Source organism: Eptatretus burgeri, chromosome 15, assembly GCF_056783735.1.
Source record: "Eptatretus burgeri isolate ZD-2024b chromosome 15, Ebu_testis_v1, whole genome shotgun sequence".
Lineage (NCBI taxonomy): Eukaryota > Metazoa > Chordata > Myxini > Myxiniformes > Myxinidae > Eptatretus > Eptatretus burgeri.
Genome location: NC_140975.1, coordinates 48,188,857 through 48,203,863, shown reverse-complemented (window position 1 = coordinate 48,203,863; position 15,007 = coordinate 48,188,857). Strand labels below are relative to the sequence as shown.

The window sequence follows — 15,007 nt, the reverse complement described above, 5'->3', positions numbered from 1 at the left end:
GGAAAACGAGCCACATGTCCATACAGCCGCAATTGACGCTCACGGACTATGCAGGTAACAAATCTCATCCGAGTCTCTCTCAGCAACCGCTCGTTGGACACAAAATCCGACCAGCGATAGCCAAAGATTCTCCGAAGAGACCTGGAATCAAAGGAATTAAGTCTCCGTCTCAGATCCTTGGTCAGAGTCCAAGTCTCGCATCCATAGAGCAAGAATGGAAGTACCAAGGACTATAAGACTCGGACGTTCGTCCTCCCGCACAGGTACCGGCAGCGCCACACCCCATGATCCAGTGAATCCATCATTCCCCAGGCCCGACCCAGACATCTATTGACCTCTGACTCACAGCCAGCAGAGACATGAATATCACTGCCAAGGTAAGTGAATCTCTCCACGACCTCAACATCCTCACCACAAACAGACACAGACAGGACAGCAGCATCCAAGATGTCACCGAAAGCCTGGATCTTAGTTTTGACCCAAGAAACCCGTAATCCCAGCGGCTCTGACTCCTCATTCAGCACCTCGAGGGCCCCCAAAAGGATGTCTAAAGTCTCCGCAAAGATGACTGCATCATCTGCAAAATCAAGGTCCGAGATCTTGACATTCCCAAACGATGCACCGCAACTTGATCTCTCCGACATCCTCCCTAAAATCCAGTCCATACAAGTGCTGAAAAGTGTGGGGGCCAGTACACATCCCTGACGAACTCCAGTAACAACTGGAAATAAGTCAGAGATGGTACCACCACACTTCACAGCACTCTCAGTACCAGAGTAGAGTTCAGACATCAGATTGATCAGTTTTGGTGGCACCCCACGAAGACCAAGAATCCTCCAGAGGACATCCCGATTCACTGAATCGAACGCTTTACAGAGATCAACATAGGCTGCAAGCAGCCCCTGCCGAAACGCTCGTCTGCATTCGGTGAGGACACGAAGGGCAAGGATACGGTCAATCGTTGACCTCTTTGGTGTAAAGCCTGACTGCTCTGGATGCTGGTGCTCAAGCATATGGTGGTGAACCCTATCAAGAATTATCCAAGCAAAGACCTTGCCCGGCACTGAAAGCAGCGTCACCCCTCGGTAGTTGTTGTAGTCTTGGCGATCACCCTTCCCTTTCCAGAGAGGGACAACAAGGCCCCTCTTCCAGTCAGTTGGGATGATGCCTGTGTTCCAGGCAGAGCACAAAACTGCATGCAATGACACGAGTGCAGCATTTCCACCAGCCTTGAGAAGTTCGGCATGGATGCGACAGATCCCTGGAGCTTTGCCCCGTTTCAACTGGTTCACCGCAGCCCGTGTTTCCACAAGCGAAGGTGGACCACAGTTGATTCGAGGGTCAGCAACAGGGATTGTGACACCCTTGACGTCCAACTCGACAGCTGGGGGATCAGCCTGGTAACCGCTCAAAGTAACCGGCCCAGCGGGCCTTCACTTCAGACTCCTCTGTCAAGAGCCTACCACTCTCTGCTCGAACTGCAGTGCTCCGAGGGATGGGCTTGGATGAACGTAATGCGCGAATTCCCCTGTAAGCGGGACGAGAATCACCTGTCCACAGGTGATGCTCTACCCCCTCACAGATTCCTCGCACATAGGCCTCCTTGTCCACCCTCAGTGCACTACAGTTTTACGCCTCAGCTCCCTGAACAGCTCAGCTCTGCCATTCAGCCTGGCCCTGTGACTCTGGTCAATGGTATCCAGTGTCCCTTGAGAGACAAAATTCTTCTTTGCCCTGCGGTGAGCTCCAAGACATCCACCGGCAACATCAAGGACGGTGGTCTTGAAGGCGCTCCACAACTCTTCAGGACCCCCCAAAGCACCCAGACACCCCAATGTCCACTCAGCCTGTTCGCAAACTCCTCAGCCACTCTCTCATCCCTGAGCTTGCCAACATCCAGCCTAGGCTGGGATGGTACCATTCTCCAGGATTTAAGGTGCAGCTTTAGAGTTGCTACAACAAGCCTGTGGTCAGTATTGAGGAACTGAGCACTCCGGTAGACCCTGCAGTTCTGGATCATCCTCCAACGACCGTCAATGAGGACATGGTCAATCTCCTTTGCCACACCGCCAGCGTTGGAATACCAAGTCCAGCGATGAGCTTGTGGGCGCTGAAACCATGAACCAGCCACCCTAAGTCCATGACTTCTTGCAAAGTCAAGGAACTTAGTGCTATTCTGGTTCATAGTTCCTGACCCATGGGGACCAACACACACCTCATAACCGTCCCTATCAGTTCCAGTTGATGCATTGAAATCCCCCAAGACTAGAAGTGTATCTCGTCTGGGGCACTGATCAACCACAGACTCGAGTGTGGCGTAGAATGTATCCTTCACGGTGAGATCACTCGCCTCAGTCGGAGCATAAACAGAGACCAGGGAAATGACACCTAAGGAGTGACGAATCCTTAATCTCATAATACGCTCATTGACCGGTGTTACCTCAATTATCATTGGGGTCAGCTTATTGGACACAGCTACAGCAACTCCTTGGGTATGGTAACCATCAGAGCGACCAGACCAATAGTAGGTGTAACCACCCACCATTATCTCACCGCAATCCGGTCTCCGAACCTCAGAGACAGCTGCAATCCCGATGTCCAAACGCTTGAGCTCAGATGATAACAGAGACAGGTGATCATCCTCTCTTCGGGATAAGACATTCCAGGCACCCACCCGAAGGGACCGCCTCAGGTTAACCCAAGGAGACCGCCGTCTGGTGGACAACACCTCAGCACCACTCCGACACACTCTCCCGCAATCTGACCCAGGGATGTTACCCCATGGTTTCCCTCCTATCATCAAAGATTGGGGGTCCCGAAGGTTTTGCCCCAATCCTGTCATCCGGTGAGCTGCCCTGCGAAGGGAAGCTGCACAGGAGGTACTCCCACGGAGTGGGTTTTCAGATTTTTTTGCGTTTTTGCGTTTTGCGGAATGAAGGGTTTTACGGTGGCCGGAGTGCAAATCCTGCCACCAACCTCCTAATAAGAAGTAACCCAACTGCAGGAGGACGTCCGCAGACACAGTTGGGCACTAGATATGGATGGCCGTTGGCTCACAACGCGCTCCTCCGCCCTTTGACAGGTTTTGTTTTTAATCCTGCTGGGTGTCCATATCCAAACACCCTCCTCACCAGAAAACCTGGTTGGGGAGACGGTTTAGTCGCCGACAACCTGACCATGGAACAGGTTAGTATAGGTTTACATGGTACCTGTAGCAGGTCACAGATCGAACCTGACCTGACTGAAATTCACTGTTGGACAACAACAGGAAAACCCATAGAACAGCATCCCGACTTATTGTACACTGCTCCCTCCGAATTCCGTGTCCGTGTGCTGCATGGCAGCTTCGGTGCCTTGGCGATGTCGCTTGCTGAAGGATATGTTATTTATTTATTCAGCATGGGATGGTGTACTTTGAATGTAGCTCTACTTGTATGTCATATTTGTCGACTTTTCAAAAGCATTCAACACTGTAGACATGGAAACCCTCTGGAAGATACTCAAGATCTATGGCAGTCCAGATCATTTCATGAAGATCATCAAAGAGTTCCATGATTGGCAGAGTCTCTGTTGCAGGTAATGTCGCCGACTCGTTTGACATATACCACGGACTGAAACAGGTTTGTGTGCTTGCACCCACTCTGTTTACCTTGTTCCTAACTGGAGTCCTCACCAGCGTGTCACAAAATATCACCTCTGGAGTTTATATTCGTACCAGAAGGACCATAAAACTATTCAACCGAACCAGACTGCAAGCAGAATGTGTAAGAGAACTTCTGTTTGCTGACAATTCAGCCAGAGTTTCCCATTCACGTAGGAATATCCAAGGAATCGCCACTCGCTTTGCAACTGCAGCAAAACAATGTGGATTCCAAATCAACATCAGCAAAACTGAACTTCTCTTTCACTCAACCGATAAACATAACATCGACACTGATGTTCAACCTGAAGTCTTTGTCAATGAAGAAGCCCTCAGATGTGTTCACACCTACACATCTCTTGGGAGTGCAGTAACACGTGACAACTCACCTCTCACCTGATGCAGAAGTTGCACACCACGTGCAGGCAACATCAAAAGCTTCCAGAAGCCTGACCAAACGTCTCTGGTCGCAGCATGGCATCAGAGCCACAGCCAATATCAAGGTCAATCATACTGTGGTGATGACTGCTCTTCAGTACTCAGTGGAAGCTATGAGTCTCTTCAGGAGCCATGTAAAGAGACTCACAAGCTTGCAACTGAGACACCTCTAACAGCTTCTCGGAATCACATGGCAAGACCAAGTCCCCAATATCATAATCCAAAGGAGAGCTGGAATACCCCAGTGTTGAGGCATTAATTACATCTGCTCAACTTAGTTGGACAGGGCACATCATGTGTATGCCAGAGCATCGGCTCCCACAATTTTTATTTTATGGTGAGCTAGCTGAAGGAGGGCAAAAGCTACATTAGAAAGACGTTGTGAAAAGGCATCTGGAAAGCAACATTAACTTTGAGAACTGGGAAGAAATTGCCAGAGATTAAAAAAAAAAGTGGAGAACTGTTGTCTTCAACTCAGTTGAGCTGTTTGAGCATCAAAGGGAGGATGAATATCAGCGCCGTCATCTGCAGCGGCCCAAAGTGAGCAACAAACTTATTTTGCCTTCCTTGGTGATTTTAGTCGAAATTTTGGCAGATTCTCTCGGTCTTTGTAGATTGGTAGGTCTGGGTTGGCTTCAATGTGATCAAATTCCCGCAGAGACCTTGCCTTCCATCATACATCAGGGGGTGTGATATTGGAGAGTATGAGGAGCCACTGTAGGGGAGTGCATTTCAGAGTACCACTGATTATCCTCATTGACGAGTTCAGGATGGTGTCAAGGCATTTGTTGTGATTACTCTCAGCCCACACAGGGGAACAGTATTCAGATGTTGAATACACAAGAGCAAGGCTCACTATCCGGAGGGTGCATACATTGGAGTCCCAGCTGGTGCCTACCAGTTTCTGGATAATATTCACACTGGACTTGATCTTTCCAGCAACCCTTTTCAAGTGCTCATAATATGCAAGACTGCATCTCAGTTCACCCCAAGGTACTTAGGGTACTTCTCATTTCTGACGGGTTTGCCACAGAAAGTCACCTGGAGTTCACTGTTGGCTAGACGGTTGCTGATATGGATGTTGGAGAGATCAAGCTGTGGTGCATCATTTGGGAATGCCAAGATCTCTGACCTTGATTTCGCAGATGATGTTGTCATCTTTGCAGAGACTCTGGATATCCTTTTGGGGGCCCTCGAGGTGCTGAATGAGGAGTCAGAGCCACTGGGACTACGGGTTTCCTGGGTCAAAACTAAGATCCAGCCTTTCAATGACATCTTGGATGCTGCTCTCCTGTCTGTACCAGTTTATGGCAAGGATGTTGAGGTCACGTCTGGTTTTCCCCTGACATGTCTGTTCTCCTTTTCGGTCCTTAAATTTCTGTCCAAGCATGTTTCAAAAAAAATCAAAAAATGTCCACAACAGTGACAGTAGTCTTCGATGGGTTTGGGTGCAGGCACCAGTACTTGAAGTATTCCTCCATCATAGGTCTTGAGATAGAGTGCTGCTGATGTCATCAAGGTTATATGTTTGAGTGGAAAGTGCAAGATCATCTGCATCAGTAAATTTCCTTGAGATGGTGCAAGGCATGCCGCTCGCATAGATATAAAAGAGCATCTGTGCCAGAACAGATCCCTGAGGGAGTCCATCATTCATGGTCCTTGTCATGCTTGTTTGATCACCAAGTGAAACATTGTACCTCCGGTTGCTGAGGATTGATGAGAGTACACGTAGAGTGGCTTGGAACTTAAAGATCTTGGCAGCTTTGGGAAGGAGGCCATGTTGCCACACAGTGTCATAAGCTGATGAGAGATCAATGAGTACAACACCTGTCTTAAGGGTGTGCTGATAGCCTGTCTCAATAAAGTTGGTAAGTGTAAGGAACTCATCGGCACAGCTCCTACCGGGTCTAAAGCAAGCTTGTTCCTTGGGAAGGATCGGCTCAACAAGTGGGGAAAACCGAGTCATCAGACGGCGCTCAAATAACTTGTAAGATGTATAAGGGAGCGAGATGGGTCGCTAGCTAGCTGGATCGGCAGCAGGTTTCCCTGGCTTGAGGATGGCAATGACTTTAGCCTCTCTCCACACTGAAGGTATGACACCAGTTGTGCATATTGTGGTAAAGAGGGAAGCCAACCATTTGCGTCCATGAGGTCCAAGGTTCTTCAAGCATTCTCGGTAGATGCCATCAACTCCTGCAGCTTTCCTTGCTTTGGTGGAGGAGAGGTCTGCATCAATGTCAGCTCTGGTGCAGGGGCAGAAAGTGGGGATGTTGGTGGCGATGACGAAAAGGTCTCTGAAAGGTTTTTCCAAACTTCTTGTCGGGCTTCTTTCGTGGAGGCCACATTAGAGTTGTGATGCAGGAAAATTTTACATGAGGTAAAATGCAATTAATAATTATCATCATTTTCATAAAAATTTAAAGTCAACAAATTATGCTGTCCACATATGATGTGGAATTTCAGACTACAGTGATTCCTTTGTTTTACCTGGTGGGTCATGTTTCCTCTCACTTATCATGGGGAGTCATGGGGAGTCATGAGGGTCATGTACTGGAGCGGTTTACTGGAATCACCACCGCTCTCAATACAAAAAAGAGACATCAACTTCCTTGACCTTTTTGCATTTAGTTCACCACGAGCAAAAGTTTTCTTCTTGTGAGCCAGGGTTGAAGGGCAATAATAACCAAAAACAAAGGAATTCATTACGATTCCATGGAACACAGTGTTGACACTGAGATCGGTGCAGTACAGCACTGTATGTGCTGCATGTTTCAGTTCGCACCTGCACTGCAGTAGCACCGGTGAATGCACAAGACACCATGTTACAATGGCGATCGGTTCATGGTGAAGAATTTTATATTCCCAAGTCCTAGTATCCTTGAAAAGACTGCGCCTGGCGCACCTTATTGTGTGATCGTGGCCATTTTGATTTTATTTTATTTCTTGTATCAAGTGTGTTTTCATTATATCGGATCTCAAGTGTGCTTTATTTGTTCATTTATCTGATCATTTTTTGTGTCCTTTTATCTTTTGTCCCAGGAATCTCCATTTCGATCATTGTGTGCCTTCTTATAATAAGCTGTAATTCCGTAAAAACTAGTTTAGTGTCGTGACCAGCCACTGCATATATTGCACCTGAGAAACAATTTAGGCGTGGCTTTAATGGTAAATCCCTGGGGGAGGTTAAAAGTGGGAGCGTTCTCTTAAAGAGACCAGTGGAATTCACAATTGCAACCGGAGGTCAGCAGATTATTTATATTTGCACAACTTTCTCAATTTTAAAGGAGTTTCAAGGACTTGGACAAGTTTTCCAGGACTTTCCAGGACTGGAAAATGCTTTTTCATTTTTCCAGGAATTTCAAGGAGTTTAAAGAACTGTGTGCACTCTGCCTGTAGTGTGCGAGTCAGAGGTCAAGCCTGTGCCAAGGAAGGACGTGCCTGTGCCCAACATGTGACGTGACAAGAGGGGACGTGTCAACCAACGTGTGACCAGTGCTACCTCCTGTAGAACTTTCTTCTAGCATTATAACTTGCTTGTAGTACAACGTAATTGTACAAAAATCTATATTAAACTTTTGAATTCAAGACTTGTTACAATATAACATTCATAATCTGAACAAACATGTCTCGGATAATATCCAATGTCCTCATCCCTCGACCACCAGCAAATCCAATTAGCTTGGAGTTACCCTGTCAAAGACTTTTTCCTTTGTATATTGTTTGCAGATCATGGATGGATTGGACACCTATTCCACATGCTGTTCACTATTATCATGGCAATATTTGTGTGGACCTGCAGAGGAAGAGAAAGCTGCATACCTGTGCCATGGCTTCCGCCTGGTCAGTAGTATGTGCCCGGTATTGTCCAAGCATATCATCAGCATCACAAAGGTTCAGGCTGGTGGCCTGTCAGCATAAATTACAAGTTTGCACGACAGACATTTCCTGCACCATTTTCAATCTTTGCATTCCTGCCATAAACTTTATTCCAGTTCGTTACAAGCAAACAGATACTAAGAGGAGGAAAATAAAGATTCTGGCTCACCGAAGAATGTGGGACTTCAGCATAGAATTTGAAAGTTGCCAAACAAATGAAACATTCCATTTACATGCCAGCCAGTACATAGGGCCAGGCTTTTGGGATGACGAGACCGGACTCATGGTCTGGCAAATGCTTTCAGTTATAGTAAATCCAAGACTGGGATTTTCTCCAATGTCCAGGCGTCTATCCAACACTTACAAAAATTTCAGTTTTTAATGTACTTTACGCCATCACAGTGAGAAAAGCTCACTTTCACTCCCTGCCTCTATGAAAGTAACTATACATTAAATTATATTTTCAAGACATATAAAACAGGAAAACTTCCCTATCTCAGACATTCCATATAATCCATAAATTCTGACAGGATGGAGCAGAGGTAGTGCACTTGTCTTTTAGCTGTTTATTCTGGGTTTGATTCTCTAACTGACAATCAACTGTCACAATATAAATGAAAAATAGATGGTACCAATAACAAAAATATTTCTCACTGGTTCACCCAACTATTTTCAGGTCAGGTCAGGTATGGGAGCATGCGCTGGAACAGCACGCCGCTGCGTCCACTTTCTGCCGGTACTCCAGGGGCCTCCGTCTGGCCATCCCCCAGGAAGATGCCTGGCCCATCCCCATCTCCTTGAGATTCTGATCAACCTACTGCAACCACGAGGCATGGGGTCAGCCCATTGGCCTCCGACACTCACGAGACTCCCTCACTGAGAGAATCTGGTGAGCAGGATCAGCATCAGGAAACGAGCCACATGTCCATCCAGCCAAAGCTGATGCTCACGGACTATGCAGGTAACAAATGTAATTTGAGTATCTCTCAGGAACCGCTCATTGGACACAAGTCCGACCAGCGATAGCCAAGTATTCTCCGAAGAGACCTGGCACCAAAGTAATTAAATCTCCATCTCAGTTGCCTGGTCAGAGTCCAAGTCTCACATCCGTAGAGCAAGACTGGAAGCACCAAGAACCTGAAGACTTGGACTTTCCTCCTCCTGCACAAGTACCGACAATGCCACACCCCATGATCCAGTGAATCCATGACTCCCGAGGCCCGACCCAGACATCTAGTGACCTCTGGCTCACAGCCAGCAGAAACATGAATATCACTGCCAATGTAAGTGAATCTCTCCGTGATCTCAACATCCTCGCCATAAACAGGTACAGACAGGCGAGCAGCATCCAAGATGTCATTGAAAGCCTGGATCTTAGTTTTGACCCAGGAAACCCGTAATCCCAGCGGCTCCAACTCCTCATTAAGCACCTCGAGGGCCCCCAAAAGAATATCCAGAGTCTCCGCAAAGATGACAACATCATCTGCGAAATCAAGGTCAGAGATCTTGGCATTCCCAAATGATGCACCACAGCTTGATCTCTCCAACATCCTCTGCAGAATCCAGTCCATACAAACACTGAAAAGTGTGGGGGCCAGTACACACCCCTGACGAACTCCAGTAACAACTGGAAATTAGAAAGGCACTCTGTGGAGCACATAGGCCACGTAATGCCTGATACACGAGAACTTTTTTTTTGTCCACATTGTCGAGGCTCATATAAGAGCTAACAGACAACACACAGCAAGGGGGGCATGAGACAAGAGGGTGGGAGAGGGAAGGACAAAACAGTGGGGAACAGAGACATTAGGAAATCTGTGGAAGGGAGAGGGAGGGGGCAGGATATACAAGATGGACATTACAGGGCCCCTCTTCCAGTCAATTGGGATTATGCCTGTGTTCCAGGCAGAGCACAGAACTGCATGCAACGACATGAGTACAGCATTTCCACCAGCTTTGAGAAGTTCAGCATGGATGCCACAGATCCCAGAGGCTTTGCCCCATTTCAACACCCCATTGTGGATTATCCTCCAGCGACTATCAATGAGCACATGAACACATCAATGAGGAATCTCCTTTGCACACCACCAGCATTGGAATATCAAGTCTTGCGATGAGCCTGTGGGCGCTGAAACCATGAACCGGCCACCCTAAGTCCATGACTTCTTGCAAAGTTAAGGAACTTAGTGCTATTCTAGTTTACAGTTACAGACCCATGAGAAGAAACACATGTCTCTTAACCATCCTTATCAGTTCCAGTCGATGCATGGAAATCCCCCAAGACTAGAAGTGTATCTCGTCTGGGGCACTGATCAACCACAGACTCCAGTGTGGCATGGAATGCATCCTTCACAGTGAGATCACTCGCCTCAGTTGGAGAAACGAGGGAAACGACACCCAAGGAGTGACAAATTTTGAGTCTCATAATATGCTCGTTGACCGGTGTTACCTCAATTATCATTAGAGTCAGCTTATTGGACACAGCTACAGCAACTACATGGGCAGGGTAACCATCAGAGTGACCAGACCAATACAGTAATAGGTGTAACCACACGCCATGATCTCACCACTATCCGTTCTCCGAACCTCAGAGAGTGCTGCGATACCCATGTTCAAATGCTTGAGGTCAGATGACAACAGAGAGGGGTGATCATCCTCTTTGAGGGATAGGACCTTATGATAACAGTGATAACAGCGACTATTATGCTGACTGCTCTGGGCGCTGGTGCACTGGTGATAATAACAGTGACCATTATGCTGAACTGCAAATGATTGATTGTCTAATCAGGAGTCAAGTTTGATCCAAAGTTTATTTTATTAAAAGGAATAACACAAAGCAACACTAAAATGTCGATGGACAAAGGCACTGTACAAAGCAAATGGTGACTGGCTTATTCTTCTTTATGGCACCGCTCTCTCCTGCTTTCAACTTTGGAGTCTTTTCTATTCTTGCTCTGAAAACTTTGGAAAAGAAAAACCCTACCCCTAGAAATGATTCCTGATTACTAGACGTTTCCATGTCTGGAAGATGCTACAATTCACCAAAACACACATGGATGTGGAGCTGCCCAAAAATATTTACTGAGGAGAGGCAAAGGGAGATGCAAAGTCAGCAAAGGTATTTATTTGGATGTCCCATCACGTACCTCGAGAGTGCCGGTGAGCATCTGAAGCCTGTGAGAAAGATCATTGCTCAAGGGAACACTACTGCTCCTACATCGAGACTGCAAATGCGTTGTTCTGCCACCACCACTTTTCTGCCACATCCCATCAAACTCTTCAAGACCCCAATCTGTGAGTGGGTTTTCAATCTGTAAAACAGCATTAAAAAAAAACTCAATGTACTTCATGCATACTCAAATTGGCTGACTGCCTTTGATTTTAAAAGGTATATATCTACTGACTCTTTGCACCCAGAAAAGTAAGTTTGAATATCAAAAATCTATTAATTTGTTCCACTTTTCTCTCAGTGGTGGAATCAACTTTGTCAGTCTGATCAATCTCATTCTTTCCTCCAGAGCATCAGTGTGGTTGTTCACCTCCTTCTCAGATCATCCCCATCTATACTCATGATGTTGTCTCCACTTATTAACCCCCCCCCCCTAAGCCCAACCCATTGTTTTCCAGGTTATTGTGTTTCTCCCCTCTCACTATCATGTTATACTTCACAAACATTCTGCTATTTTCACCCTATCATTTGCCCAAGGTCATCTTCCATCTGCTTGGAAGTTAGCCAACATCACCTTCATCAACCATCCTTGCTGCGAATAAAGGAGTGAGCAAAAATCACTTTGACTTCACTTTGAAGTACTGGGTGATTTGGTTTGAACCTCTACTTAAAATGAGTGAAATTAAACATTTTCAAAATTTTGAATTACAGGATTCTCACTAAGATTTCAACATCACTGTAATACATATTGTTAAGTTGTTTAAATTTTCTTTATCTAAGAAAATGATTTGTTATACCAGATACCACCAGATGGCATGATACAACACACATTCAGAGAATTGGGGTCTTCCCCCCACCCTGAACCCCCTGCACAGAAACCATACTTGGGGTATCTTTAGGCAACATTAAAAATTTTGTTGGATTTGGCTGTTGTTTTTTAGTTTTTGAAGCACATATAAATAATCAGAAGGACACGCGGTGGAGTGTATACCTCCGCCACATAATGCCTGATCCACGAGAACAGATCAGGCTCAATACATTTTTGAAATATCATGCTATACAGTACTATATCGTTTTTCGCCCTATCTCTCAATGGTGAAGAATCACTTTAAAAATTAAATAATTCTCGTATCCGGATCCAGATTCGGATCTTCACCAAAATTGAATCAATTCTTCCTCGCTGCACACCCAATATGTGCACCAAGTTTCATATGAATCCGTCCACAACTTTTTTTAGATATTGTACTATATTTCGGTTTTGGCCCTATCTCTCAATGGTGAAGAATCACTTAAAAAATATCAAATCCGGATCCGGATTCGGATCTTCAACAAAATTGAATCAATTCTTCCTTGTCACACACCCAACTCGTCTACCAAGTTTTGTCTGAATCCATCCACAACTCTTTGAGATATCGTGCTATATATTGGTTTAGCACTATCTCTCAATGGAGAAGAATCACTTAATAAACTATCAGATCCGGATCCGGATCTTCACCAAAATCTAATCAGTTTGTCCTTGTCACACACTGAACCTGTCCACAACATTTCATCCAAGGGGGTTTTAGGGTGGGGAGTGGGGGGTTGTCCCCAAAAGTAGGTGTTTGCCCAATACATTGGGTATACGGGTGGGGGGTTTCCCCCCAAAGTAGGTATTTGCCCAATACATTGAGTATACGGGTGGGGGGTTGCCCCCCAAAGTAGGTATTTGCCCAATACATTGAGTATACGGGTGGGGGGTTGCCCCCCAAAGTAGGTGTTTGCCCAATACATTGAGTATACGGGTGGGAGGTTGCCCCCCAAAGTAGGTGTTTGCCCAATACATTGGGTATACGGGTGGGGGGTTGCCCCCCAAAGTAGGTGTTTGCCGAATACATTGGTGCATTGGTACATTGTCCTGATTCTGTCCCACGTTGACTTCCTCCTTGGTATTATTATCCTATCAGGTGAGCGCCCAGGTGTGTTGCCCCGATTTTTTTTTTTAGCATACCACCATCCGTACATCCTTTTACATTTTGAAAATGTTTTTATTATCTGTGAAAATGAAGTAACTGTCCAAAATCTTACAGTGACCATGGACATGTTCGATGAGACGGACGGACACAAGGAAAGTTCTTGGAGAAGTGCTTCATGTCCCAAGACCTCCAAGGACTGGACCCATTGTACACGTGTCGAGCTTTACAGGGAATGTTACGAGTCCAGTTGCAATTCTTTCCCATTTCAGGACATATTCTGCCATTCGTGCATGAGAAACATTCAAACAGGTTACACGGTGACTCACCTGGCGTGAGTGAGACATGTACACGCGACGCCATCAGACAGGACGTTTCCAATTCCATGCGAGAAAGACGTTCCAGTTGGGAATACATGATGGCAGTGTCAACATCAACACACGTCGAGAGATCAGATAATACCATAAATATTATAATTATTCACCCCATAATGTGCACTGCCATCATATCATACAAAACATCACGTTGTAACCATCTCACCTTTAATCACTCGCACACCTGCTTCGTTCTCTTCTCTCGAGTGTGTGGGCCGTTCACACGTCGGAAACAAATGGGAAGAGCGGCCGTTTCCATGGCAACGGCAACAACCTCCTCCTGCGCCGCCTCTTCCTCTTCTTCTTGAGATGTTATTCTTCCTGTCCAAGTGATCTTGTCTCTTAGATCCGACCTTTTCTTTCTTCGCCTTCCTCGTGTTCCACCACCTTTATCTTAATAACCGAGTGGACCATTTATATTTTATGTTGATCTCATATTTATAACCGTTGCCACCCGTTTAACATATTATTTCATCTTCATTTTGAGGGGGTATTTTTTCTCTAAGGGGCCATACACAAAATACGTACATCACTCTGTTTTGGCATCCCCATTCCCCGCCCCCCCCGTGATGTCTGGTGATGCTTCACATGATCCCTTCTCCCAGAATGCTCCTCGATCGATCTTTTAGTGTAAATAGAGTTGCATACTGGACATGATTGCTTGATGGCATCACGTGACTACAGCATCCCCCTCGGCGCTCCCACGACGCCCAGGGAAAACGACCACTTAACTCACCCCAAAGGACAAAGCGTACGTATTTTGTGTACGACCCCAAATTTGTTTCATTTGACACTTCCGTCCATCTCATCTATCTATAATTCCAGCAATCTGTGTGTTGGGTGGTCGCGAGAGTACCCTTATTCTCAGGTTTTCCATCTGTATGTATGTAATGGACAGTTCTGGAGGCCAGAGGAGTCAACCGATTTTGATGAAACTTGACAGGTAGGTTCATACCTGGATCTAGTTCTATGCTTTTGAGCACCGTTGCTATGGACACCACCGTTGCCCAGCAACGGGACTTTGAAATTTTTGAAAAGTCCTAAAAAATTAATTTTTCCGAAAATCAAAAATCGCCTTCTGCGCTTTTATGCGCACTATAATCAACGTCTTTGTCAAAAAAATTTCAGCTCGATCCGTCAAAAATTGTATGACTAGTACGCAATTATATAGCGACCACCCATGTCGCCAACCGGCTTGTCTGTCTGTCCAGGTGTCTGTGACCACTGTTTCTCGACAACCACTGGTCCGATATAATTGAAGCTTGCCAGGTATATTGCTGGGGACCTGAGTATGTGATTTTTCAAGGTTTGATATTAATCGGACAAGTGGTTCCCAAGTTATGGCCATTTATTTACCAAACCAATGACAGGACAGTGCTATGACATCACAATTGACGTCACAATTCTTCTTTTTTTTGCCCTTACAGGCACGCGCCTACGGGCATGCACTAGTTTATCCAATGAGAACACGCCAAGTTTATCAGGACACCCTGCGAGCTGTACCCGACAGTTTATAACTGGATACGGTGCGGGATCGTGGCCACCTAGGGTTGAATCACGA

General features: G+C 46.0%; 1 protein-coding gene across 3 annotated transcripts in view; it reads right to left on the bottom strand.

Moving 5' to 3' along the window:
• CEP128 (centrosomal protein 128) overlaps positions 1-13,755 on the bottom strand; it is a 126,577-nt gene extending 112,822 nt beyond the window's left edge. Inside the window, exons 1-3 of one of the 3 annotated variants that reach the window (XM_085858469.1) lie at positions 13,613-13,755; positions 11,101-11,265; positions 7,898-7,984 (exon numbers count right to left, since the gene is read on the bottom strand). In XM_085858469.1, coding sequence (XP_085714595.1) covers positions 7,898-7,984; positions 11,101-11,220 — 207 coding nt within the window. In that variant the 5' untranslated portion in view covers positions 11,221-11,265; positions 13,613-13,755. Of the gene's footprint in view, positions 1-7,897; positions 7,985-11,100; positions 11,266-13,187; positions 13,302-13,612 lie in introns of those variants that run through there. The other 2 variants (XM_085858468.1, XM_085858470.1) reach the window with 2 other exon arrangements.
• Between the last annotated feature and the right edge of the window lie 1,252 nt (positions 13,756-15,007).